General features: G+C 50.9%; 3 protein-coding genes across 3 annotated transcripts in view; all 3 read right to left on the reverse strand.

Annotated features, from left to right (window-relative positions):
• LOC136559580 (killer cell lectin-like receptor subfamily G member 2) overlaps positions 1-290 on the reverse strand; it is a 26920-nt gene extending 26630 nt beyond the window's left edge. Inside the window, exon 1 of the mRNA XM_066554887.1 lies at positions 45-290. Within this exon, the coding sequence (XP_066410984.1) occupies positions 45-290 (246 nt within the window). The remainder of the gene's footprint in view (positions 1-44) is intronic.
• LOC136559548 (C-type lectin domain family 2 member B-like) overlaps positions 1-6378 on the reverse strand; it is a 25850-nt gene extending 19472 nt beyond the window's left edge. The window contains exon 1 of the mRNA XM_066554834.1: positions 6357-6378. The gene's annotated coding sequence lies outside the window, so the exon portion shown is untranslated. The remainder of the gene's footprint in view (positions 1-6356) is intronic.
• On the reverse strand, positions 3515-9241 carry LOC136559550 (C-type lectin domain family 2 member B-like). The gene is made up of 6 exons (XM_066554843.1): positions 9139-9241; positions 5810-6025; positions 5511-5609; positions 5227-5408; positions 4926-5026; positions 3515-4835 (listed from the first exon to the last, which is right to left on the reverse strand). The coding sequence occupies exons 2-6, from the start codon at positions 5955-5957 to the stop codon at positions 4721-4723; spliced, it is 645 nt and encodes a 214-aa protein (XP_066410940.1). The 5' UTR covers positions 5958-6025; positions 9139-9241; the 3' UTR covers positions 3515-4720.
• Positions 9242-23392: the final 14151 nt, after the last annotated feature.

Genomic DNA, 23392 nt, shown 5'->3' on the forward strand with positions numbered 1-23392 from the left:
GGGGCAGCCCCGGGACAATCCGAAAAACTCGGGGAGGAAGTCACGCTGGATGCAGGAGGCGCCTCTGCTGCTGCCGCCGGCTCCAAGGCAGCCTCTGACGCGGACATGGAGAACAGAGTCCCCGCAGGGGCAGGCAGCGGGGCCGCCTGGGGAGGCGGCGGGGGCGGCGGGGGCGGCACGGGGTCGGCAGCTTCTTCTGCGCTGGGCTCTGACATCGGCCGCGGAACCGCAGTCGCAGAAGGCGGCGGGACGGCCGGGGGGAGCGGTGGATCGCTGTTGCCCAGCAACATCGGCGCAGCCGCGGGAAGCAGTGTCTCTGAGATAGATGCAGGCAGGGAAGCCGGTGGAACCGCGGCTGGAGCGCCCACAGGCTCTGCCGGAGGGGCGGCCGTGGGACGGGCCGCGGGGGGAACGGCCCGCACCCGCGGGGCGGGTTGGGGCGGTGCCCGTGGCGCTGGCCGGGGTGGTGCTTGCGGCGCTGGCCGGGGCGGCGCCGCCCACTCCCATCCCCCCTGAGAGCAACGGGAGGGGGGAACAAACGGCTCCGTCTGAGCATGCTCCGAAGACGCGGTAAAAAAAACTTTGGCTGCGGGCGAAACTTCGCCCCCCCACTGTGGTTCAGGGGGGCTGGAAAGCAGCAGAGCGTCCCCCTCCAAAGGGTCTTCCCCCGGAATTGGGGGGAACGGGGCTTTGCCCTTGCAGTTAGCAATCCAGGGAAAAACAGCTGCTCTCCGTTTCAAGACTAGAAAGAGCTTCAAAAAGGTTGGATAAATCGAGGGGCATCCGAACCCCCGGTATAAAAAGAATTGGAAAATGGAGCCCATACACTCCCAGACAAACATATCGAGGGCATATAGCACATTCGTAAAAAAACCAAAGAGCTTTGCCCATCGAAAAAACTCATAGAGATCTGCCTCCAACAGGAGAATTCTGTCCTCTTCACCCCATTTTTGCCAGAGGGCAATAAGTTTCTCCTCTGAAGGGGAGAATGGAACCTCATCCTCTAGGGGAGGAGTCCTCCAGATGAGCAGCCACAAACTGCGAATGGCCTCATCTTTAGGAGGGGAAAAACCAACAGTACCTTGTGACAGTGTCCAGGACTCTCTGGCTATCTGCATGGTTCTGCTGAGCTTTCCGAACATCTTCCTGGAGGCTTTTCAGAAGGTTCTCTTTATGGTCAGCCTTGCTGTGAACTCTGTCCAAATTCGGATCTTCAGTTCTTCAGCTCCTGGCTAGAATCCACTTCTGTGGTCACTTGTGAAGCAACCATCAGTGCCACACATTCAGGGTTTACCCAGTGCAGCAATGCTCCTCTGGTGGTCTCACCAAGTGATGATTGTCCTCCTCAGTCGGGGGTCACCAATTGTGACTGTGGTCACAAGGGTTTTCAGGATGAAGAAGAGACGAGAATGTTGACTCCATGATCAGAAGGCTTGATTTATTATTTTATGATATATGTTACATTAAGACTATACTAAAAAGCAATAGATAGGAAAAGTTTCTTCAGCAGCTAGCTAAGCTAAGAATAGAAAAGAATGAATAACAAGGATCTGTGTCTCAGACAGAGCAAGAGCCAGCTCTGCCATGAGTGGTCAAGAAATCCAAACACCCACAGGAGACCAATCACCTGTTGCATTCCACAGCAGCAGATAACCATTGTTTACTTTGGTTGCTGAACTGCAGCTTGTCACAAGGAAAAATCCTAAGAAAGGATTTTTCATGAAAGATGTCTGCGACAGACGCTGGCTGCTTGACAGGCCCATCGCATGTGTCCTGTGCCTTCACACCGGTAACATTTGAATCGGCCAGCAGCTGGAGCCCGTGGAGCATTTGTTGCTGCTGCTTGTAGGGGGCAAGAGCAGCTAACACCTGACTCTGTGAGGCTGCTGCCTGTTTTTGTAATCCTACTAATAACTCCTTAATAGCATCTACTAACACTGCTTGATTTCCTACGGGCACATTTGCCAATCGTTCTAAAGCTTCTTCTATAGACCAATGAGCTCCTAGGGTATTTAATACGTTCTTTGTAGCCTGATTACTGTTCTGGAGTGCGCATTGTTTTAACAAAGTACCCTACATGAAATTAGGGACTCCTGCCCGCTCAATAGCATTGGCTGCCTTATCTATAAAAGATCCGAATGACTCATCTCTTCCTTGCTTTATTCCCATATAAGAGGGAATCCCCCCTGGCTCTTTTATCCTGTCTATAGCCAACCGCACCAGGCGCATTGCCTCCCGACACTTATCAGGACCGAGTAACGCTTGTGCTTCTGTCCGAAGAAAGGACCCTTGACCCATTAACTCCTCTGGGGTTATCCCGTGTAACGGGGCACCTGGCTGCCGTGCTACTGCTACACATTCCCGACAGAGTGCCTGCCAGTGTGCATTAAACAAGAGCTGCTGATGCTGAGTGAAGACAAGCTTCGCTATTCCTCTGCAATCAGCTGGCAGCAAAACCTGAGTCCCCCAGATACAGTCAAGCATTTGTTTTGTGGGCTCACTGGTTACCGCAAATTGACTGACTGTGGACTGTAAATTGTGACAACAGCTTCCAGTCTAGAGCAGTTATTGTTGCTTGAAACCCGCCCCCTGCCACGGGTGAATATATCACCGGACAAGCAACATCCATAGCTGCTTTTATAGCCTCCTCATCCCCCGTATCCATGATATCTTTTGCTACCGCTGCCCATGCCTCCCTTTGCTCCTGTGCAATGGCCCCCGCTAGGTCACTCTCTGACCCAGGGATCAGCTCATTACCAGGAGGAGGAGATGGAGGGTTTGACACAGGCCATGTGGACGGTGCTGTTGTAGCACATGCAGGGGGTGAGCTGCTGCTTGAAGCAGGAGCTGATGTTGTTGGGGGTGAGCTGCTGCTTGAAGCAGGAGCTGATGTTGGTGGCAAAATGACTGTAGATGTGGCAGGGGGTAATGGACAATTAAACCAGTCCCCATAACCCTTATCCTTTTCATGCGCCACGCTAGCTTGCTGAGCAGCCTTCTTTTCTGCCTGATACTGTAATAACTCATCATGCATGACTCACCACAGCTTTCCCAATTTTTTGCAGTTTTATCATCATCTATAGCTGCCTCCCACAGCTTGTCCCCAAATTTGCGCCACTCCGTTAACTCATGTACTGTATGAGGATTTTGAAAAACTCTCTGTTCATACCTGTAAGCTAACAACCCAGGAAGCTCTTTCTGCAAATCTATGCCCTTAACCTGATGCTTTTGTAAAAAGCAAGTAAATAAATCATATGCTGCTTGCCTTTCTCTATCCATTGTAAGAACGTCAGCGCTGTTGCAGCCCCACAAGGTCTCGGCAGCACGTATCGGCCGGGCTCTCCGTTGAGGTCACCCAGGGTGCGGCACCTTCCCTTTTTCAGCGGTGCTTGTTCGCCGTCCTTGCTGCGACAGGACCCGAACTCCTACACCAATCCGCCGTGGTTGCCATTACAGGAATCACGTTGGGGTCACCATTGGTGGAAAATCGGCGGAAGAAATGCAGCACTCGATATGAGTAATCAGCAAGTCTCCAACTTTATTGATTGTCACACATATTTATATTGGTGTTCATGAAGCTCATACATATTGCAAAGCTGAGCTCATTGTTGGTTAATTACTTATCGCTCAACCATGCCTACTTCTATATTCTTATGGTTATTTTGTTACTACTTCTACATTCTTGTGGTTATTCTGCTGAAACTATCCTCATATTTTTGGAGAAACATCCTCTCCTCTATCCTGTTGTTGCACCAAGGGCACAATGTCCTTGTCAGTGGTTAGACACTGACTGCTGAATCCTAGACTTGTCTCCTTTGAGCTTAACCAACGGTATTATGTCGACGTGACTTTTCTCAGCTAGCCAACTGTACACAAAGCTCTCCACACCCCCCAGGTGCCCAGAGCGAGAAAAAGCGCTCTGTGCCTCTGCTCCTGCCCCTGGGCAGACAACAGAACACAGCAGGAAAGGCTCAGGGCTCTCAAGAAAGGCAGCCAGAGATCTCTCACCCATCATGGGTAGAACAGGCCCGGACTGGGGAAATTACATTTAATTGAATTTATTATCATACAAATCAGAGCAAGAGAATAATATGTACACCAAACCCTAAAAAGTGTTCCTGACACTGTTCTCTGCTTCCTGGGCTTCACTTTGTCCCCAGTTCCCTCCCTCCCTCCTCCCCACACAGTGGCACAGAGGGATGGGTCATGTCACTGCTTCTCCCTCAGGGAGAAAAACCCTGGTCCTGCTCCAGCCTGGGACTCCTCCCACAGGAGGACAGTCAGATCCTTCACAGACAGACAGACAGACAGACAGACAGCAGACCCTTCTTCACAGCCAGGTGCCTAATGCCGAAAATGGGATTCAACCTCAGAATGTGTCAGCTGTTCTTCCTCTTCCAAAGACAGTCCAAAAGTGTCCCATTCTGGCCACTTGGAGATGATTTCCAAGAGCCCAGGGCAATTTGGATTTCCCATTGGAGCTTGTTGTGTCATGAGGGCAATGCAGTCACTGCAGGCAGCATTGGTGGCAGGATGGATTGCAGAGACTTTTCCTTTGCAGCCCCAGCCCAGCGTTGGCACTGGGCATGAAGAGGCACTGAGGTGACCCTGAGAGGAATTGCAAGGCACAGGGTGCAGCGGAGGAAGGACAGCGCTGTGCTGGGCTCAGAGGTGAAGCTGGCACTGCCCAGTGTGGAGAAGGTCCTTTCTGCAGCCCCTGTTATGGGGGAGCTTGGGCCTTGCTGCAGAGATACGGCCGCTCATTGGAGCAGTTGTCACTCCTCAATCTCTTGTCAGCCAGGTACACGCACTGGGAATTGTCAAAGACGGGAACCCTGCAGGGAGGAGCAGAGGCAGCGCTGGCTGCCAGGGGCAGCCCTTGTGCCCCTGTGCCCCCAGGCCCTGCCCGGCTCCCCGGCACTCACCGGGAGCTGTAGCTGCTGCCGTCCCCCCAGTGCAGGCGCTCGCCCCGTCTGCGCAGCCTGAGCCAGTAATCGACGTTCCCGCGGAGGCAGAAGAGCAAATCCTGCCCAGGAGAGAGGAGTGGGAGCTGCCCCGGCCCCTCGGGGGGACACGGGCCCGGGGCTCCCCCCGCACGCCGGGGCTCCTTCCCTGCAAGGCCCCGGCCCAGGGCTGCAGCCCCGGCCCTACGAGCACCGAGCCCGGCCCAGGAGCACCCCCAGGCTGCCCTCAGCCACCCCACACCGTCCGCAGCCCCTCACTCACCATGGCCTCCTCATCCTTGGCAATGGCCAGGGAGGCCCCGAGCTCGGAGCACCGTTCCTGACCCTGCTCCCAGGTGCTGTAATCCCTGGAGAAGTAGTAGCAGACCCCCTTGTACCCAACCCAGCCATGGGGACAGCCCAGAACTGACAGCGGAGGTGCAGGTGTGACTGGAACCTGTGGTGCTGCAGGGGGAAGAGGAGAAGGTCTGAGGATTGCCCTGTGCAGGGAGCAGGGAGCCCGCTCTGCCCCGAGGGGCTGGGCCCAGGCTGCTGCCCCTCCCTTACCTGCCAGCACAGCCAAGGCCACCCCCAAAGCCAGCACCAGCACCAGGAGCAGCAGAATCAGCACCGCCGTGCCCACGGGATGGCCCCTGATCCATTCACCTGGAGCAGGAAAGAGCTGCTGGCTGCCAGAAGCAGAGCCGGGCCTGCAATCTGCTCAGCCCATGGCCAGGGAGCAGAGCAGGGAGCCCTGAGCCAGTGTGGGCCTCACTCAGCTGGCAGCCAGAGAGCCAAGAGCCTGGTCACAGGCAGGGACACAGCTGTGTCACCCCTAGAGACCACAGGGGTGGTCCTGCACTCACCCAGGAATCTTCTGAGTGTATTCCCTGTTGCTGATCTGTTTTTCATGGGCTCCTTCACAGCTCCAGGAATGGAGCAGAGTTCATTCTCCTCCTGCTCACAGCCGGCATCTCTCTGCCTGGAACAAACAGCACCTTGCTCTCCAGACATCAGGAGTGCTGGCAGATCCTTTGGGAGCTCGGCCTCGGGAACAGCTTTACATCCACGCTGATGGCACCCTGAAAGAGACACGGGGAGAGGTCACTGCTGGTGCCGGCCCTGGGGGCTCAGGAGGGCGGTGGCAGCTGTGGCTCCGCTGTCCCCGCTGCCCAGAGGTGCGGCAGCAGCTGCGGAGACAAGCGCAGCCTCCGGGAGCTCTCGGTGCCCGCAGCCCCGGCCCCTGTGGCTCTGCAGCCGCTGCAGCCCAGCTCCGTGCCGAGCCCGGCCCTGACAGCGCCTGCGAGCTGCCGCCTGCTGCTGGCCCGGGGCAGCTGCGGCTCGGAGCCCGCCCCTGCCGAGGGGCAAGAAGCAGCAGCCCCGGGCTGGGGCAGCACCGACCGCAGGTCCCACCTGGGCTGGAGTCGCCTCCGAGCTCCGGGTGCCGCCGCCGCTCCGCTCCCGGCCAAACCCATCGGGCACGGCCGGTGCCGCCGTAGGTTGGAGCCGACGTGGGTGTGGCAGGGATTTTGGCCGGTCTGACCAAACAGCGCGCAGGGAAGCTGCCAATGTGAGTGCGGCGATGGGCGAGGGAGGGAGCCTGGTTTGGGGACACTCCCTGCACAGCGAAGGCGTTGGCAGGGAGCGAAGATAAGGCGGGAGTGATCCTGGTGGACATCCTAGACATGCAGGATGTTTTCCCAGGGCTCACGAGTCACAGCTGGTGAGTGAGCTTTCGCGGAGAGGGACTTTGCTACATTTGTTGTTTATGAATAGGGATGGGCTGGTGGGAGATGTGCTGCTTGGAGGCCTCCTGGGGCACGGTGACCATGAAATAACAGTGTTCTCAATATTTGATGATATCGGGAGGATCATCAATAAAATTTTTACAGTAGACTTCTGGAGACCAGACTTTGGCATATTTTGGAGTCTTATTCAGAAAGTCCCTTGGGAAGCAGCCCTTTAAAAACAAAGGAGTCCAGGAAATGTGGGCATGCTTCAAAACAGAGCTTGAGGGCACAGGAACAGACTGTCCCTGTGTTCCAAAAAACAAGTCAATGAGGAAAACATCCAGCCTGGATGGGAACGAGGTTTTGAAAGAACTTAGGAATAAAAGGAGGATGTATCATCTTTGGAAGGAGGGTCAGGTTTCTCAGGAAGTATTTAACGGGGCTGCTAGGGCAACGTAGGAAAAAAATTAGGGAAAGAAAAAAATGTAGGGAAGCCAAAGCTCAGTTTGAACTTAATTTGGTAACTTTTGTAAAGGATAATAAAAACTGTTTTTACAAATGTATTAATGGTAAAAGGAAAGGAAGCTTTTGTTCTGTTTTGTATGCAGGAGGGAACTTAGTAACTGCAGATGAGGAGAAGGCAGAGGTGCTCAATGCCTTCTTTGCCTCAGCCCTTAGTGGAAACACAGCTTGTCCTCATTACACATGAACTCCTGGGCTGGTGGATGGTGTCAGGGAGCAGAATGGGCCCCCTGTGATCCAGGAGGAGGCAGTCAGAGAACTGCTGAGCTGCTTGGATGCTCATAAATCTGTGGGCCCAGAGGGGATCCTCCCCAGGGGGACGAGGGAGCTGAGAGATGAGCTTGGGAAGCTGCTCTCCATCATTTACCAACAGCCCTGGCTCACTGGGGAGGTTCCAGATGGCTGGAAGCTGGCCAACGTGACACCCATCCACAACAAGGGTGGGAAGGAGGATCTTGATAATTACAGGCCGGTTAGCCTGACCTCAGTGCCCAGTAAGGTCATGGAGCAGCTTATATTGATTTCATCAGGCAGCACTTCCAGGATGGCCAGGGTGTCAGAGCCAGCCAGCAGGGGTTTAGGAGTGGTAGGTCATGTTTGACCAACTTGGTCTCCTTCCATGACCAGGTGACCCTGCTGGTGGGTGCAGGAAAAGCTGTGGATGTGTCTGTTTGGGCTTCAGCAAGGCCTTTGGCACTGTCTCCCACAGCTCCCTCCTGGAAAAGCTGCAGCCCTGGACTGGGACAGGAGCGCTCTGTGCTGGGCTCAGACCTGGCTGGAGGGGCCAGAGAGTGGTGCTGAGGGTGCTGCATCCAGCTGGGGCCAGGCACCAAGGGTGTCCCTCAGGGCTCTGTGCTGGGGCCAGCTCTGTTCAGTGTTTGCACTGACCCCATGGATGAGGGGATTGAGGCTTTCATTCGTAAATCTGCAGAGGACTCTGAGCTGGGAGCTGTGTCCATCTGTGGGAAGGTAGGAGGGCTCTGCAGGGAGACCTGGAATGGTTGGATAGATGGGCAGAGTCCAGGAAGATGAAGCTTAATAAGTCCAAGTGCCCAGTGCTGCATTTTGGCCACAATAACACCTGCAATGCTCTGGGCTGGGGATGGTGTGGCTGGACAGTGCCCAGGCAGAAAGGGATCTGGGGGTGCTGGTGACAGCCGGCTGAACGTGAGCCAGCAGTGTGTCCTGGTGGCCAAGAAGGCCAAGGGATCCTGGCCTGGATCAGGAATGGTGTGGCCAGCAGGAGCAGGGAGGTCATTCTGCCCCTGTACCTGGCCCTGCTGAGGGCACACCTGGAGTGCTGTGTCCAGCTCTGGCCCCTCAGCTTGGGAAGGACCTTGGGACGCTGGAGCCCGTCCAGAGGGTGCAACGAGGCTGGAGAGGGGCTGGGAACACAAACCCTGTGAGCAACCACTGAGGGAGCTGGGGGTGCTCAGCCTGGAGAAAAGGAGACTCAGGGGTGACCTTGTCACTCTCTACAGCTCCTGAAAGGTGCCTGTGCTCAGCTGGGGCTGGGCTCTTTCTCCAGCACTGACAGAACCAGAGGGACAGTCTTAACCTGCACCAAGGGAAATATAGGTTGGATATTAGGAATAAGTTTTTTACACAAAAGGTGATAAAGTTCTGGAATGGCTGCCTGGGGAGGTGGTGGAGTCACCATCCCAGGATGTGTTTAAAAACAGACTGGATGTGGCACTGGGTGCCAGGGTTTAGTTGAGGTGTTGGGGCTGGGCTGGACTCGATGGTCTTGGAGGTCTCTTGCAACCCAGCCCGGTGATTCTGGGATTGTGTGACCGCGGGCAGCCGCTCCCTCGGCGATCCCAGCGCAGGGGGGACACGGGGGAAGCCGCCACCAGGAACTCGCCAGAACCCCCCGGCCCTCAGCGCGGCCCCTCCGCCCGCAGCGAGCCCCGAGCTGGGGCAGCACCGACCGCGGCTCCCACCTGGGCTGGAGCCGCCTCCGAGCTCCGCCGCCGCCTCGCCGGGCTCCGGGTGCCGCCTCCGCTCCGCAATGTCCCGAACGCGCCGCTGCCGCTCCGGTCCCGGTCAGAGACTCCGGGCTCGGCCGCTGGCACCGCAAGGTGGAGCCGCTGTGGGGTCCGAGTGGCTTTTGGCTGTTTTGAACAACCAGAGCACGGACAAACAGCCGATGGCGCTTTGTGGGAGGGAGCGAGTCAAGAGTGGATGCAAACAGGACCAGTTTTCAGGGAGCCCGAGAACAGAAAAAAGAGCCAGGCTGAAGGCAATTGCGCACAGGAGCAGTTGGCAAGGAGCCTGAGAAAACAGAAATTAGCCCTGTCGAAATCCACAGCATTCTGGGCATGTTTCCAGAGCTCAGGAGTCGCAGCTGGTGAGTGAGCCTTCCAGGGGAGGGACATCGTTAGAATTGTGGATAGAGACGGGGTGGTGGGAGCTGTGCTGGTTGGAGGCCTCCTGGGGCACGGTGACCATGAAATTACAATGTTCTCTATATTTGGTGATATCAGGAGGAACATCAATACGTTTTTATATTAGATTTTTGAAGGGCAGACTTTGGGCTATTGAGGAGACTTATTCAAAAAGTCCCTGGGGAAGCAGCTCTTAAAAACAAAGGAGTTCAGGAAAGGTGGGCATGCATCAAGACAGAGATCTTGAGGGCACAGGAACAGACTGTCCCTGTGTGCCCAAAGAGGAGTTGACGAGGAAAACATCCAGCCTGGATGGGCAATGAGGTTTTGAAGGAACTCAGGAATAAAAGGAGGATGTGTCAGCTTTGGAAGGAGGGTCAGGTTTCTCAGGAAGTATTTCAGGGGGCTGCTAGGGTACATAGGAAAAAATAATGAAAGGCAAAAGCTCAGCTTAAACTTAATTTGGCAACTTTTGTAAAGGATTACAGATATAATAATGGTAAAAGGAAGGGAAGGACCAGCTTTTGTTCTCTTTTGGATGCAGGAGGGAACTTAGTAACTGCAGATGAAGAGAAGGCAGAGGTGCTCAATGCCTTCTTTGCCTCAGCCCTTAGTGGAAACACAGCTTGTCCTCATTACACATGAACTCCTGGGCTGGTGGATGGTGTCAGGGAGCAGAATGGGCCCCCTGTGATCCAGGAGGAGGCAGTCAGAGAACTGCTGAGCTGCTTGGATGCTCATAAATCTGTGGGCCCAGAGGGGATCCTCCCCAGGGGGATCAGGGAGCTGAGAGATGAGCTTGGGAAGCTGCTCTCCATCATTTACCAACAGATCTCTCACCCTTCATCCTTCATAGGCATAAGAAGGCCGGAGTGGGGACATTAATTTTAATTGAATTTATTATCAAACAAATCAGAGCAAGGGAATGAGAAGTACGCCAAATCCTAAAATTGCACCTTCCCCTCAGTGCTTCCTCTTTCCTGGGCTTCACTTTATCCCCGGTTCCCTCCCTCCTCCCCACACAGTGGCACAGAGCGATGGGGGTGCTTTGGTTTGAAGGACAGGTGTCTGCTGAGGAAGGCAGGAGCCTCCCTGGCAATGGAAAATGCAATCCCCCTCCCTCCGAATTATTATAATTCTGAAATGAAGGGGCTCTCAGGCAAACATATGAAAATAGAAATTAGGGCCGTTTCAAAGTAAAACAAAGCAAAACCAGAGTATAACAACGTACAAGCCCCAGCGCGGCGCTGCCCCGAGCAGGCCCAGCCCCAGCCCCGCCTCTCCCGGCCGCGCGCGCTTTCCCCTCGCTGCAGTTCCGGGCGCGGCCGGCAGGGGCGCTGGCGGCAGCGGCAGCCGGGTCTGAGCAGGGCAGGGAGAGGCGAGCTCAGGGTCCCGGGCACCCGAGCAGGGGGGACAGGGCCCTCCGGACCGAGGGGTGACAGTGAGGTGCCCCTGCAGGGGCTGCTCTCACAGGCACAGGCTCACCCCACAACCCCACAGCAGGAGAAGCTGCTCTGGGCTGGGTTATGGCGCTGGCAGCGAATTCCCTTCCCCAAGGCAGCAGCTCTGACTGTCCTCCTCTGAAGGTGACACAGACAAAGAGCCAGCAGCTGACAGACCCTTCTTCACAGTCAGGTGCCTGATGCCAAAAGTGGGATTCCTCCTCAGCACGTCAGCTGTTCTTCCTCTTCCAAAGACAGCCCAAAAGTGTCACATTCAGGCTACTTTGAGATGATTTCCAAGAGCCCAGAGCCATTTGGATTTCCCATTGGGGCTTGTTGTGTCATGAGGGCAATGCACTCACTGCAGGCAGCATTGGTGGCAGGATGGATTGCAGAGACTTTTCCTTTGCAGCCCCAGCCCAGCGTTGGCACTGGGCATGAAGAGGCACTGAGGTGACCCTGAGAGGAAGGGCAAGGCACAGGCTGCAGCTGAGGAAGGACAGCGCTGTGCTGGGCTCAGAGGTGAAGCTGGCACTGCCCAGTGTGGAGAAGGTCCTTTCTCGCCAGAACGCCCCGGCCCTCAGCGCGGCCCCTCCGCCCGCAGCGAGCCCCGAGCTGGGGCAGCACCGACCGCGGGTCCCGCCTGGGCTGGAGCCGCCTCCGAGCTCCGGTGCCGTGTCCGCCCTGGAATGACACGAACGGGGAGCCGGACGCCACCGCTCCGCTCTCGGGCAGACACAGCGGGCACGGCCGCTGCTGCACACACTTTAGAAGCCGTCGGTGTGGAAGGGCTTTGGGCCGTTTTGCCCTTCATACGAGTGGGAAAGCGGCTGCTCTCAGCGAGGAGAGCGGCGGAGCCAGCGGGGAGCAGGATAGCGAGGCGGCGGAGGCGCCGCTCCTGTCCCGGAACCCCCGCGGTGAGAAAAAGCGCCCAGGCAGGAGAAGCTGGGGAAGAAGCGCAGCCCCGGGGAAGCCGCTCCTGGGGCTCTCAACAGGGAATTCCCGCAGGGATTCTCGGGCTGGGCTGGGCCAGGCCAGGTGCCCGGGCCCAGCAAAAGCTCTCTGTGCCTCTGCTCCTGCCCCTGGGCAGGCAACAGAACACAGCAGGAAAGGCTCGGGGCTCTCAGGAAAGGCAGCCAGAGATCTCTCACCCATCATGGGCAGAACAGGCCCAGACTGGAGAAATCAAATTTAATTGAATTTATTATCAAACAAATCAGAGTACGGGAATCAGTAGGCTGCCAAATCCTAAAAATGCCCCTTCTTGACACTGTTCTGTCCTTCCTGGGCTCCACTTTATCCCCGATTCTCAGATTTCAATGGCCGGGCTGCAGCACAGGAGGAATCGCAGCGCCCTCCGTGCCCGTGGCCAGCACGGCTGGGACATTCCCTGCTCCACTGCCCTGCTCACACTGCAAGGGGGCTCTGGCTCTTCGCTGGGGACACCTCCCACCCAGAGGCCACCAGGTGTGGGCTAAAGCTCTCAGTGCTATGCCTTGGTGCACGGTTTGCTTCGTTAAAAGCACAGGCTCTCCGTGGATGTCTTGCTTAGCTACAGTCACTGGCAATGCAGCAGTAATGGCTCTTAGTGGTTTGGGTTGAATTGCTGCTGGAGTGCTGTAAGCAAGAGCTGAAGCTGTCAGCTCTTGGTTACAATGTACTGAACTAATAGTTGGGAAAACTGAAAATCTAACAATGATGTTTTTGTCTCTGCTTAGAATGAAAATGTCCTGTCTCTGTTGTGAAGTACTAGTGACCCCTGTGGGCAGAAACTGATGACAAAAGTTTGTTTAGAGGTATGGTAATGTAGAAGCTGTTAGTTGTCATCGTGCCCCGGGGCGTAATAATTCGGGGTTGCTCGGGAGATTTCTGGTGATTTTACAAATCGCATCTGCTCTGTTCGTTTGCGATGGAGCCGCCGTTCTTTGCTTTGTGTCACGGTGGCGCTGTGAGCTCTTGTTGAAGTTCCCGACAGAGGCTTCTCTGTTCTGTTAAATTTGGAGCCACAGCGATCGGTATAATGCCTCTTTTTTTTTTGTACTGAGGTAAGTATCAGGTGTTTTTGTATTTTTCTCTGCTTCAGAACAGTCTTTTTAAAAATTACTATTTTTTACAGTTAAAAATGGCTCTTTAATGGGCTCTACCTGGAAAGCAGTGAGGGTTTCTTCAATAGTTTTGGTTTGAGCCTCAATAACTCTTTGGAATTTATTTCCCCGCGAATCTTGGGACTTTGTAAGTTGTTACCCAGTGCGGGAGCTCGTATGGTCACGATGTGCTGTGGAGTGCGGAGTTACCACAAGCTGAGAGCATTGGTGGCACTGTTGGTGGCTGCTCTGGTAACAGAACCCTTTGACATTTATTGTTTGCATTAGAAAAGGCAAGGCTTTAATTCAGTGAGGATGTGCTGTTTCCTTAGGACACTGCTTCTGAACTGCTTGTGCCAAGTGATCTAAAAAGGCAAGATGAGGTTTGGTTGTGGCTTGTTGAATCAGAGAATCGGCGTTTTCATGGGTTCTTGCAGTTGTACAGTTAAAAGAGTCCTTCTGGCTGCATTTTTAATATCTCTTATTCCTGCTCTAGAAAGGGATTCGGCTTGGTCTTCAGCTTTATGGTTTGGAGGATCTCTAGCTAATTGACTGATTGTTAGCTGGGCTTTAGGGCTTCAAGCAGAGCTCTCCATCGATCTGTGAAGATGCTTTTGCTGTTCCAAGTCCCACAGAATATACTGTGAGTTTGTTAAAATTACAGATGAAATGTTACAGGAGGCTGAAGGTGTGAGGTGATAAGAATCATATCCACTTCTCACCACGTTATTGAATACTGGGAGTTTAAGCTGTTGTCTTTAAAAGCTTTTCTTCATTTCTGAATATCATAATATGCTATAGGCTCCCACCGAGGATTAGCATTATTTTCCTTATATCGAACTGGCACAGCAAGGAGTTTTCTATGTGTTGAATTAAAATCTTTATCTTGCATGAGTTTAGGTCTAATGTCAGCCCAATTAGTCAGTTCCCGTTGTGTGTTCACGGGGCTGGGATGGAACGGGTTAAACTCTTCCTCTGAACCAGGGTCCGTGCCCTGCTTCATTTCCCTGTGGAGGAGTTGGCAAATCCCGGGTTTTTCTCTCGTTCCTCTCTTTGGCGGCAGTCAGAGCTCGGGTTTTGCAGCGCTGGCAGAGCAGCCTCGCTCCTTTTGCTCGGCAGAGCTGCCCTCGCTCCCGGCCGGGCAGGGCTGGAGGATCCCGGGCGGGCTGGGGATGGCAGCGGGGGCTGCGGCCGGGAGAGCGGCGGGGCCGCGGGGCAGCGCCGGGGGCAGCGCGGCTCCGCTCGGGCTTGCGGGGCCCCTGGGCGCGGCCGGAGGGAGGGAGGGCTCGGAGACACGGCTGGGGACGCGGCGGGCTTTGCACACGGGAATGGGCAACTGGAAAGCTTTGCAATTTGTTTAAATAACTTAATTATTAGCTCATTTGTATGGAAGGAATGCATGAGTAGTTGTATGGTTTTGGTTTATTGTAAAAGTATTGTACAGTTTAACTGGGGCTCGGAGGAAGGGTGAACACAGAAGTGTTATTTATAGCTGGAAACTGCTTTTGGAATTAAGATTGAACTTTTGAACGCAAATTTTTAGGTTTTGTTTTGAAATATTATAAGAATTAGATCTTTAAGGCTTTTATAAATGCCTTTGGATTGCTTGGATATTTTGTGCTGGATTATGTTTTTTAAAGCTTGCTTGATGTTGTGTAATAGGAGACAATATTGGCTTCTGTTCGAGTTGAGCTCATGATGTAGGTAGAAGTCTTGACTGTTTGGGTTTGGTCTTTTTTTTTCTTTTTGTAGAAGAATTATTTCTTTAGGGTCTAGTTTCTTTGTAGTAGCACTAAACAGAAATTATTTTGAGGATTTTTAACTGCTTGAAAGATAGTTGCATTATTGGGTCTTTTATAATGAAACTACTGTTTTGTTGTTTTTTTAGTTTCTATAAAGATGGGGTAACTGAGAAGTGTTTTAAAAGATTTTGCTTAACTATCAGTCTCAATAAAGAATTAAGCATAAAACATAAAACTCAACGTTATTCTATTAAAAGCTAATTTGTTTCCTAATTCCTACACCTTACAAATATTTGTCAAGCTATTAGCTTTTACCACACAATAGTATTACTTCTAACACTAATCACCTCTATTTGTACCTCACATAGTCCTATTAGAATGCATCTTTCATAGTTCTAATTCTCTAAAATATCTACTCTTTATAAAGCCATATTTTAAAACTTACTAAAACATATTTCTAACTCAATCTCTCTCTCAACAATATCATCTCTATTCCATAGCTTTCCTAAGTCAACCACTTGATCTCAATATTTGCATACAGATGTACAGGTCTGTGTGAACTTTGTATCAAAGTTAAAAATTCTTTCCAAATCCATCCCTCGCAGCTCCGGAGCAGCGAAAGCTCGGAGCAGCACCCGAGGGGCAGCGGGGGCAGCGGCAGCCGGGTCTGAGCAGGGCAGGGAGAGGCGAGCTCAGGGTCCCGGGCACCCGAGCAGGGGGGACAGGGCCCTCCGGATCGAGGGGTGACAGTGAGGTGCCCCTGCAGGGGCTGCTCTCACAAGCACAGGCTCACCCCACAACCCCACAGCAGGAGAAGCAGCTCTGGCCTGGGTTCTGGCATTGACAGCGAATTCCCTTCCCCAAGGCAGCAGCTCTGACTGTCCTCCTCTAAAGGTGACACAGACAAAGAGCCAGGAGCTGACAGACCCTTCTTCACAGTCAGGTGCCTCATGCCAAAAGTGGGATTCCTCCTCAGCACGTGTCAGCTGCTCTTCCTCTTCCAAAGACAGCCCAAAAGTGTCACATTCAGGCTACTTTGAGATGATTTCCAAGAGCCCAGAGCCATTTGGATTTCCCACTGGAGCTTGTTGTGTCATGAGGGCAATGCACTCACTGCAGGCAGCATTGGTGGCAGGATGGATTGCAGAGACTTTTCCTTTGCAGCCCCAGCCCAGCGTTGGCACTGGGCATGAAGAGGCACTGAGGTGACCCTGAGAGGAAGGGCAAGGCACAGGCTGCAGCTGAGGAAGGACAGCGCTGTGCTGGGCTCAGAGGTGAAGCTGGCACTGCCCAGTGTGGAGAAGGTCCTTTCTCGCCAGAGCCCCCCGGCCCTCAGCGCGGCCCCTCCGCCCGCAGCGAGCCCCGAGCTGGGGCAGCACCGACCGCGGGTCCCGCCTGGGCTGGAGCCGCCTCCAAGCTCCGGTGCCGCCGCCGCTGCTCTCCCGGGCGGACACAGCGCGGGCTGCTGCTGTCACCGCATTTATGCACAGCGGGGCAATGGGAGACGCCGCTTTGGCCCATTCAGCGCGCGGGGAAAGCGGCGAGGGGCTCCCTGGCCGGCCGCCAGGAGAGGAGATCGCATGGAATGTCTGGGAAGTCGAGAGCGAGGGGAGAAAGTCGCCTGTGAATATCTGGCGGGCGGGCCGGCCTCTGGGAGATGAGATCGGCCCGGAGCATCTGCCGGGCCGGCCCCAAGATGCCATCGCCGCCGAGAGGTGACAACCGCGGCGGGCCTGAGGAGGGGCGGCCGACAGGGGAAGAAAAAAGCCCCACACCGGTGAAGCCGCTGAAGAACCGCAGCCCCCGGGAAGCTGCTCCTGGGGATCCCGACGGGCCCAGGCAGCTGCAGCCAGGGCAAGGGCAGGGCAAGACACATGACAACTCTGGTGGTGCTCGGGATCTGTTGGCCTTTGCAGTTCAGGCAGATCAAATGAATCCCAACTGTCAGCGATTTCCACCACCTGCTATTTCTCCCCTCTTTTCAGCTGCAACTGTATCGATATTTTAGAAAATGTTTGTTAAAAAGCAGTAGAGGAAAAGGATGTGCAATTAGGGTCAGGAAACAGATGTTTTCAGGTGTTCATGAGAACGTAGGATACACAATGGAGTATTGAGATAAACAATATCCTAAAACAGAATCGGTCTTGGAATGAGCAAAGCTGGGACAATTCCAAATATGCAATCTGCAATAGTAGTCCTATCTATGAAATAATAAGGCTTAGTTGGAACATAATGCTTACTTACATAACATAAAGGGTAATGCACATGCCCAACCTGCCAGGATATTCAGAGGGCAGTGAGGAAGACAGTGAGCCTTCCTCTGAAGAGACCCCCAAAAGGCCAAAAGACCCCTTAGCAACAGGCAGAGCATGGACTGTGCAGTGCAGTGACAGAGATTGCAGGAATCAAAAATGGGAGGGGATTTACAGGAAAATATTGATGAATATGTATTAGCATACAGTGTATAAGTTGTGTTTGGATCCTTTTGTCCTTTGTACGTGAGGCAGGATGAGAAAAACCCTCCCTGTACCCCGACTGATTTTGCTTATGCTTTATCCAAACCACTGCCAATTTTTTTTTTTTTGCATCTGCTTGATTATTTTTAATTGTATAATTTTATATAAAATTGCTGCTCAATTAAAATTGGTGCTAAATTCTAATTTTGTGGTTTATTAAATTAGACATATAGGGACCTCATTCATAACAATTTGGTGCCAAAACTCAGGAACTCCAGCCCTGGGAAGGACGGTTAGCCTTGGGAAGGGGCTCCACACCAGTTTTTAGGTGGTCCCGAGGTCAGACCAGAGTCACTTGGAGAAGGAATTCCAATTTTGATAAAGCATAAGCAAAAGAAGCTCGTGGTAGGAAGCATGCAAAGGGGCTGCCTTAAGAGTGCCAGCTAAAGGTGAGAGCACCCATAAAACTTCGGTGTGCACAAAAATCCTCATGAGAAAAGGAGTCTGTGAGTATCCTGAGGTGGGGTGAAGGCAGGTGTGTGCTTGCATTTGTGTTTGTGTGTATGTGTAGGGTGCTTTTGATGTGACCTCACACTCCAAGGGCCATGGTAGTCGCAGTCCTGCAAGGGGCTCAGCCGGCTAAGGAGAGGTGTTTGTGTGTTTGTGTGAGTGTTTGAGATGTGACCTGGTCACAGAGAGAGTGGGCACCTCTGTGTGTGTGTTTGTGTGAGTGTTTGAGATGTGACCTGGTCACAGAGAGAGTGGGCACCTTTGTTTGTGTGTTTGTGTGAGTGTTTGAGATGTGACCTGGTCACAGAGAGAGTGGGCACCTCTGTGTGTGTGTTTGTGTGAGTGTTTGAGATGTGACCTGGTCACAGAGAGAGTGGGCACCTTTGTTTGTGTGTTTGTGTGAGTGTTTGAGATGTGACCTGGTCACAGAGAGAGTGGGCACCTCTGTGTGTGTGTTTGTGTGAGTGTTTGAGATGTGACCTGGTCACAGAGAGAGTGGGCACCTCTGTGTGTGTGTTTGTGTGAGTGTTTGAGATGTGACCTCGTCATAGAGAGAGTGAGGAGCTCTGTTTGTGTGTTTGTGTGAGTGTTTGAGACTGACCTGGTCACAGAGCAAGCGTTGACCTGCATTTCTGTGTTTGTGTGAGTGTTTGAGATGTGACCTAGTCACAGAGCGTGTGGGGGCCGCCGAGGGTGGCGGTTCTGCCCTCCTGGCTAAGGAAGGAAGCGACTGTTTTGTTCTGTTAAGGGTTTTGACCAGGCTCTGTAATTCCTGTGAGGGGGTGGGTGAGTGGATGAGCTGACCCAGCTGTGCCATGCATGCCTAAAGGGTGAGTGAGTGTGGTTTAATTTTAGCAAAGGTAATAAAAAAAGGGCTTAGTAAGTGAGAAAGGAGGACTGTGGAGGCTGAAGCCAGAAACAGTGAGAGGCAGGAGCTTATCAGGGTGAGTGGAATCAGGCAGGAGCAAGTGGCTGACAAGAGATGAGCAAGTATTAGAGGGGATTAAACCATGAGTGAGAAGAGTGAGTGAGGATTTCCCAGGTACCTGGAACTCCTGGTTATTTACTGTTATAAGTTGCGGTGAGTAACCAACCACCGACAAGTGAGTCCAAATAAAATGTGATTTATTAATTGATAAAGCAAGCGATAATAGGCAAATTACAACACTGAGTGAAGCCAACAAAAGGCTTGCACCCACCCGGGAGCGCTGGGTGTAGCTGGGGAGTCACCGCTCCGCTTTCGGCCCACACCACTCCGCAGTTCAGTCCTCCTTTTCATCTGTTGTTGTTGGGTGACCTTCCGGTGTTCTCTGTGTCTGCGCCGAGAGTTGCTAGGGGGTCTTATTCTGCCTTCTGGTGGTCGTCTGGATGAAGGCTCCCGTCCTCTTCCTCAAGGTCTTACAATAGCCTTTACCATATATAGGCACATAGTTACATATAGTTACACATTGCTTATTTAGCCTTTCAACATACTAGCTTCTGACATTTAGCGGTTTAAGCCTTATGACATTTATTTTGCAATATATTAGCCCGTTATTTTCATCTTGCAACATATTAGTTGGTTACATCTATCTTGCAGTTTTTTCTATTATTGGCTTTTCCCCTTCTTATAGTCTTTTAGCAACTTGATGAACAAACTAAGACATTAACTCATTACATTTACCTGCCAGAAACTAGGGCAAGAGAGGTGGCATCTTGTACCTAGGAGCGAGTGCTCAGGAAGTAGGCTCGCAGGGTTAGTCAGAAACAAGGGGATTCCTGAACAGGGTGGGGAGCAATTCTCCAGGACAGTCCCCTGGGCATGGTAGTGAACTTTTAACTGTTGCAACATTTTTAAGAGGTTTGCATTAGCTTTTAGAAATGAACCCAATATTAGATCTTGAGGAGACATGATGGACATATTAGATGACTTGGAAAATTTAGAGCAAGAGCTACAAAAATTTGTAGAAAAAGTGCAGAAACTGTTCATGTGTAAAGATTGTATGTGTATGAGGGTCAAGCATAGAGGAAGGGAAAGGAGGAGAGAGAAGTTTTTAAAACAACAAGAAAAACACAGAAGGCTACTAACACCAAAGGATCCACAAAAGCATCGAGACATCAGGGTAGTCTAAATTCTACCCCTAATGACTCGGGACCCACCTGTTTCTGTTGCCATGAGAAGGGACACCTGCAAAAATTTTGCAGGAAAAGGAAGCAGGATGAAAAGAGGTTTCAGGAGGAGTAGGGGTGTCAGGGGCTGTATTTAATGAGGACTGAAGCACCAAAAGAGCCCTTGATAAAATTAAGACTTGGTCCTCACAATAAGGAAATATTTTTAGTAGATACAGGAGCCTCCAGGACCACCATAAGAAAGTTACCCCAAGGATGCAAATTAAGTCAGGAATGCATCTCAGTAATTGGAGTTGGGAGAGAACCGTTCCCAGTCCCCGTGATTAAAAAAGTACAAATTGAATCAGATGAAAAATTTGGGGTAAATGACGTATTGTTATTACCATAGGCTGGAAATAATTTGTTAGAAAGGGATTTAATAATAGTCCTAGGAATTAGGATAACCCCCCGCCAGTCCATGAAAGAAAATTTGTAATCTGGAGATCTGCAGATTAGTGACACTGTATGGTATTCTGGTGAAATAGGAGAGTTAAATATTCTGTCCATTAGTGCTGAAATACAGCACAACCTCCCCTGAATTAGAGCTGAGAATGACAAATATAAAAAGCCCAGATCAGTTTCTCCACGGGGTCCCAGGGGAAGAACTAATGCATGACTGCACAGAGGTCACAGAGCTACAAACAAAAAATGTGTCCAGATCTAAGAGAACAGGAGTTACAAAGAGGAAAAAAATTACTTGTAGAAGGATCATCCTGAGTGATAGATGGGAAAAGAAAATCTGTGAATGCTATAATTATTGGAGAAAAACTAGAAGGAAAGGAATCTGGTCCCCTTAGCCTGTCCTGGGCTTGCATTATTCTGTGTGTTGCTGTTAAAGGATTGGGAAGGGATCATTTACACGGACTTGAAATATGCTTTTGGAGTAGTACACACTTCTAGAAAGATTTGCAAAGAAAGGGGACTTATGAACATTCAAGGAGAAGGATTAATACACCAGGGATTGGTTATTCTCACTGTGCTTATTATGATACCCCTGGCAACTGGCAAAAACCATAAAACTGCATGGAACAAAATTAAGAAATAGGAAAGGAACAAGCAATGCAGAAACAAGTGATGATAAAACAAGAAATGCAAGAGGAAACAATGAGAAAATGACTCAAATTCCAAATAACTCAGAGCCCTGTGACAATCACTTGATGTAGGTCAGGGACAAGATGGACCCTGTGTTAGTGGCACATTCATGTGTTAGTGCTGCCTGTCACAATCACAGCAGCTTCACAGGTGTGTGTGTTAAAAATAGAAAATGTGCTGGGTAGAGAAAAATTAAGGATTCAGTAGACGAGCTCCTTATTCTTATAGCAATCAAATTTGTCCTCAATAGAAAAAATTTCTTTGTTTTGAGAAAGATGAAAATGGAAACGACCCAAATATAAATATAAGAAGTGTAGCATTAAAGAAGAAAATAGAAGAAAAACAAAAGGAAACAAAAATTGATATAAAAAAAGATCACAGGAAAAGAATAGAGGACAAATAGTTAAAACAATAGTAAAATATGGGGCTGTCTTGATAACCTCCCCTAACTGGCTGACAATGAAGCAAATCTCTGCCTTGAGGGAAAACAGCAGTGTCGTTATGGCTTTTTGGAAAGCAGAAGCACAGAACAAAACACCATATTTTTTCCTTAGCAGAGTTAGCAGCCATAAAGAAGTTAGGGGAAAAACTGGAAGGGGGGCAATAGATTCTCCCTGATGGTAGGACTAAAACCCTTAGCCAGACAGACATCAACAGATTCACTGAGGAACAAGAGCACTTTGTCATCATTTTCTAAAATTTTATGGGTATATAGGAATATTAGAAATCAGAAAACAAATTACTCAGGGACGTCTCACATGTTAAAAAGTGAACAAAAAGGTGTGGAGGACTCATCCCTCTGGGGGCTGCCATATAGTACACAGGCCATTTAAAAGGATCCAGATTGACTTTACCAATTACCCAGAGTGGGCAGGTGGAAATATCTATTAGTTATCAATTGACTCAGTGGGTAGAAGCAGTCCCTGCAGCTCGGGCTACAGCTCAAACAGTAGCCAAAATTTTGTTGAAGCATATTATTCCAAGATTTGGATTACATTTTGAAGTGATAAAAGCAAATAATTTCATTTTTTTATAGTAATGAATGTGTGTTTTATGTAGTTTGGCCAAACTAAGTGGGTGAGTGTTTGATATGTGTGATTTGTTTTGTTTGTCAAGGTAATTATGTGTTATAGCAAAGAGATAGTGTGCAATGTGTACCAAAGGCTGGCTAAAAAGTATAGTTTATGTCCACTAGAAATATTTATACAAGCTGCTAATTGTAGGCATCGAATGTACCTATTGTAAGGAGAGGTGGTATTAACATTGTCACAGGGGTTATCCACCATCAGGGTTGTGTCCAGAGTGTAAACACACTGACACAGTAGTGAGCTCAGCTGGAACATACAAACAGCTTGACTACAGATGGAAAACTTGGTAATTTCATTAAATTTTAACCTCTAATTGAGGCAAGCTGCTCAAACACCAGGTTGCCATCAATTCTGGAGTCACTGGGGCGAGTAACCCCGCTGTGTTTGGAGAGCAAACAACACCATATGGAACAAATTCAGCATCTCCTGAGACACTGGGATCAGGGACTAATGCCATCAACAGAGGCCCAGAAAGAAACACACCACTGGATGTGTGCTGGGCATGGCCCAGGCTGTGCCCCATGGGCTTGTATTGTCTGTACAGTTTAACTCGTGGTGGAAAGTAACCAAAATAGAACAAGGGGAAAATCAACTGCTTTGTTTAACCTGCTTAAATCGCTTACGTGACCAGCTTACAATAGCATTCCTTATCAGTGATTTTATAGGAACACCTTTAAGTATTAGAGATAGAACCTTTCATGCAGCTGTTCAATTAATAGAAAACAGAGACCAACGAGTTTTAGCTGTAATAGCCTATGAACAGGCAAGAGAGCAAGTGTGCCATTCTGTGACAGATGGTTGTGTTATCACTGACAGCTCTTGGGGGGAGGAAATTTATGAGTCACCATAGATTTGTTTCCACTACAGGTAGGTGGGCATTGCAGGTGTGTTTACAGGTGGAAAAGATGATTTATCTCCAACGTCAGAGTAAAAAGCAACCAGTAAGTTAGATCTTATAGCAATTTTAATTTTTTTATGGCTTAACTAAATCGTTTTAGTATTGTTTTATAGAAAAGAGTGTTAAAAGATTACCTGTGGTTGGCACATCTCCGAAGCTCCTTTTATTTAATAAAAAAAGAACTGTCAATAAACCCAGGGAAAGCGATAGGGCTGTGCCTCCAGACTGTAAGGATCCTGTGCCATCATCCTTGCACCCAGGTGGGCTACACAGAAAAAGCATCCTGTGCTATAATCACTGTATCTGAGGGTGGCACACAGAACAGCATCCTGTGCTATAATCACTGTATT

This window comes from Molothrus aeneus, chromosome 8, assembly GCF_037042795.1.
Source record: "Molothrus aeneus isolate 106 chromosome 8, BPBGC_Maene_1.0, whole genome shotgun sequence".
NCBI lineage: Eukaryota > Metazoa > Chordata > Aves > Passeriformes > Icteridae > Molothrus > Molothrus aeneus.

What these genes read in the sequence shown, in the direction of transcription:
- LOC136559550 (XM_066554843.1), bottom strand. Translation starts at nt 5,957, where the DNA reads ATGTCTGGAGAGCAAGGTGCTGTTTGTTCCAGGCAGAGAGATGCCGGC. An exon ending in TACACTCAGAAGATTCCTGG is followed by an intron (nt 5,610 to 5,809) that starts GTGAGTGCAGGA and finishes TTCCTGCTCCAG; the next exon opens with GTGAATGGATCAGGGGCCAT. An exon ending in GGCCTTGGCTGTGCTGGCAG is followed by an intron (nt 5,409 to 5,510) that starts GTAAGGGAGGGG and finishes TTCCCCCTGCAG; the next exon opens with CACCACAGGTTCCAGTCACA.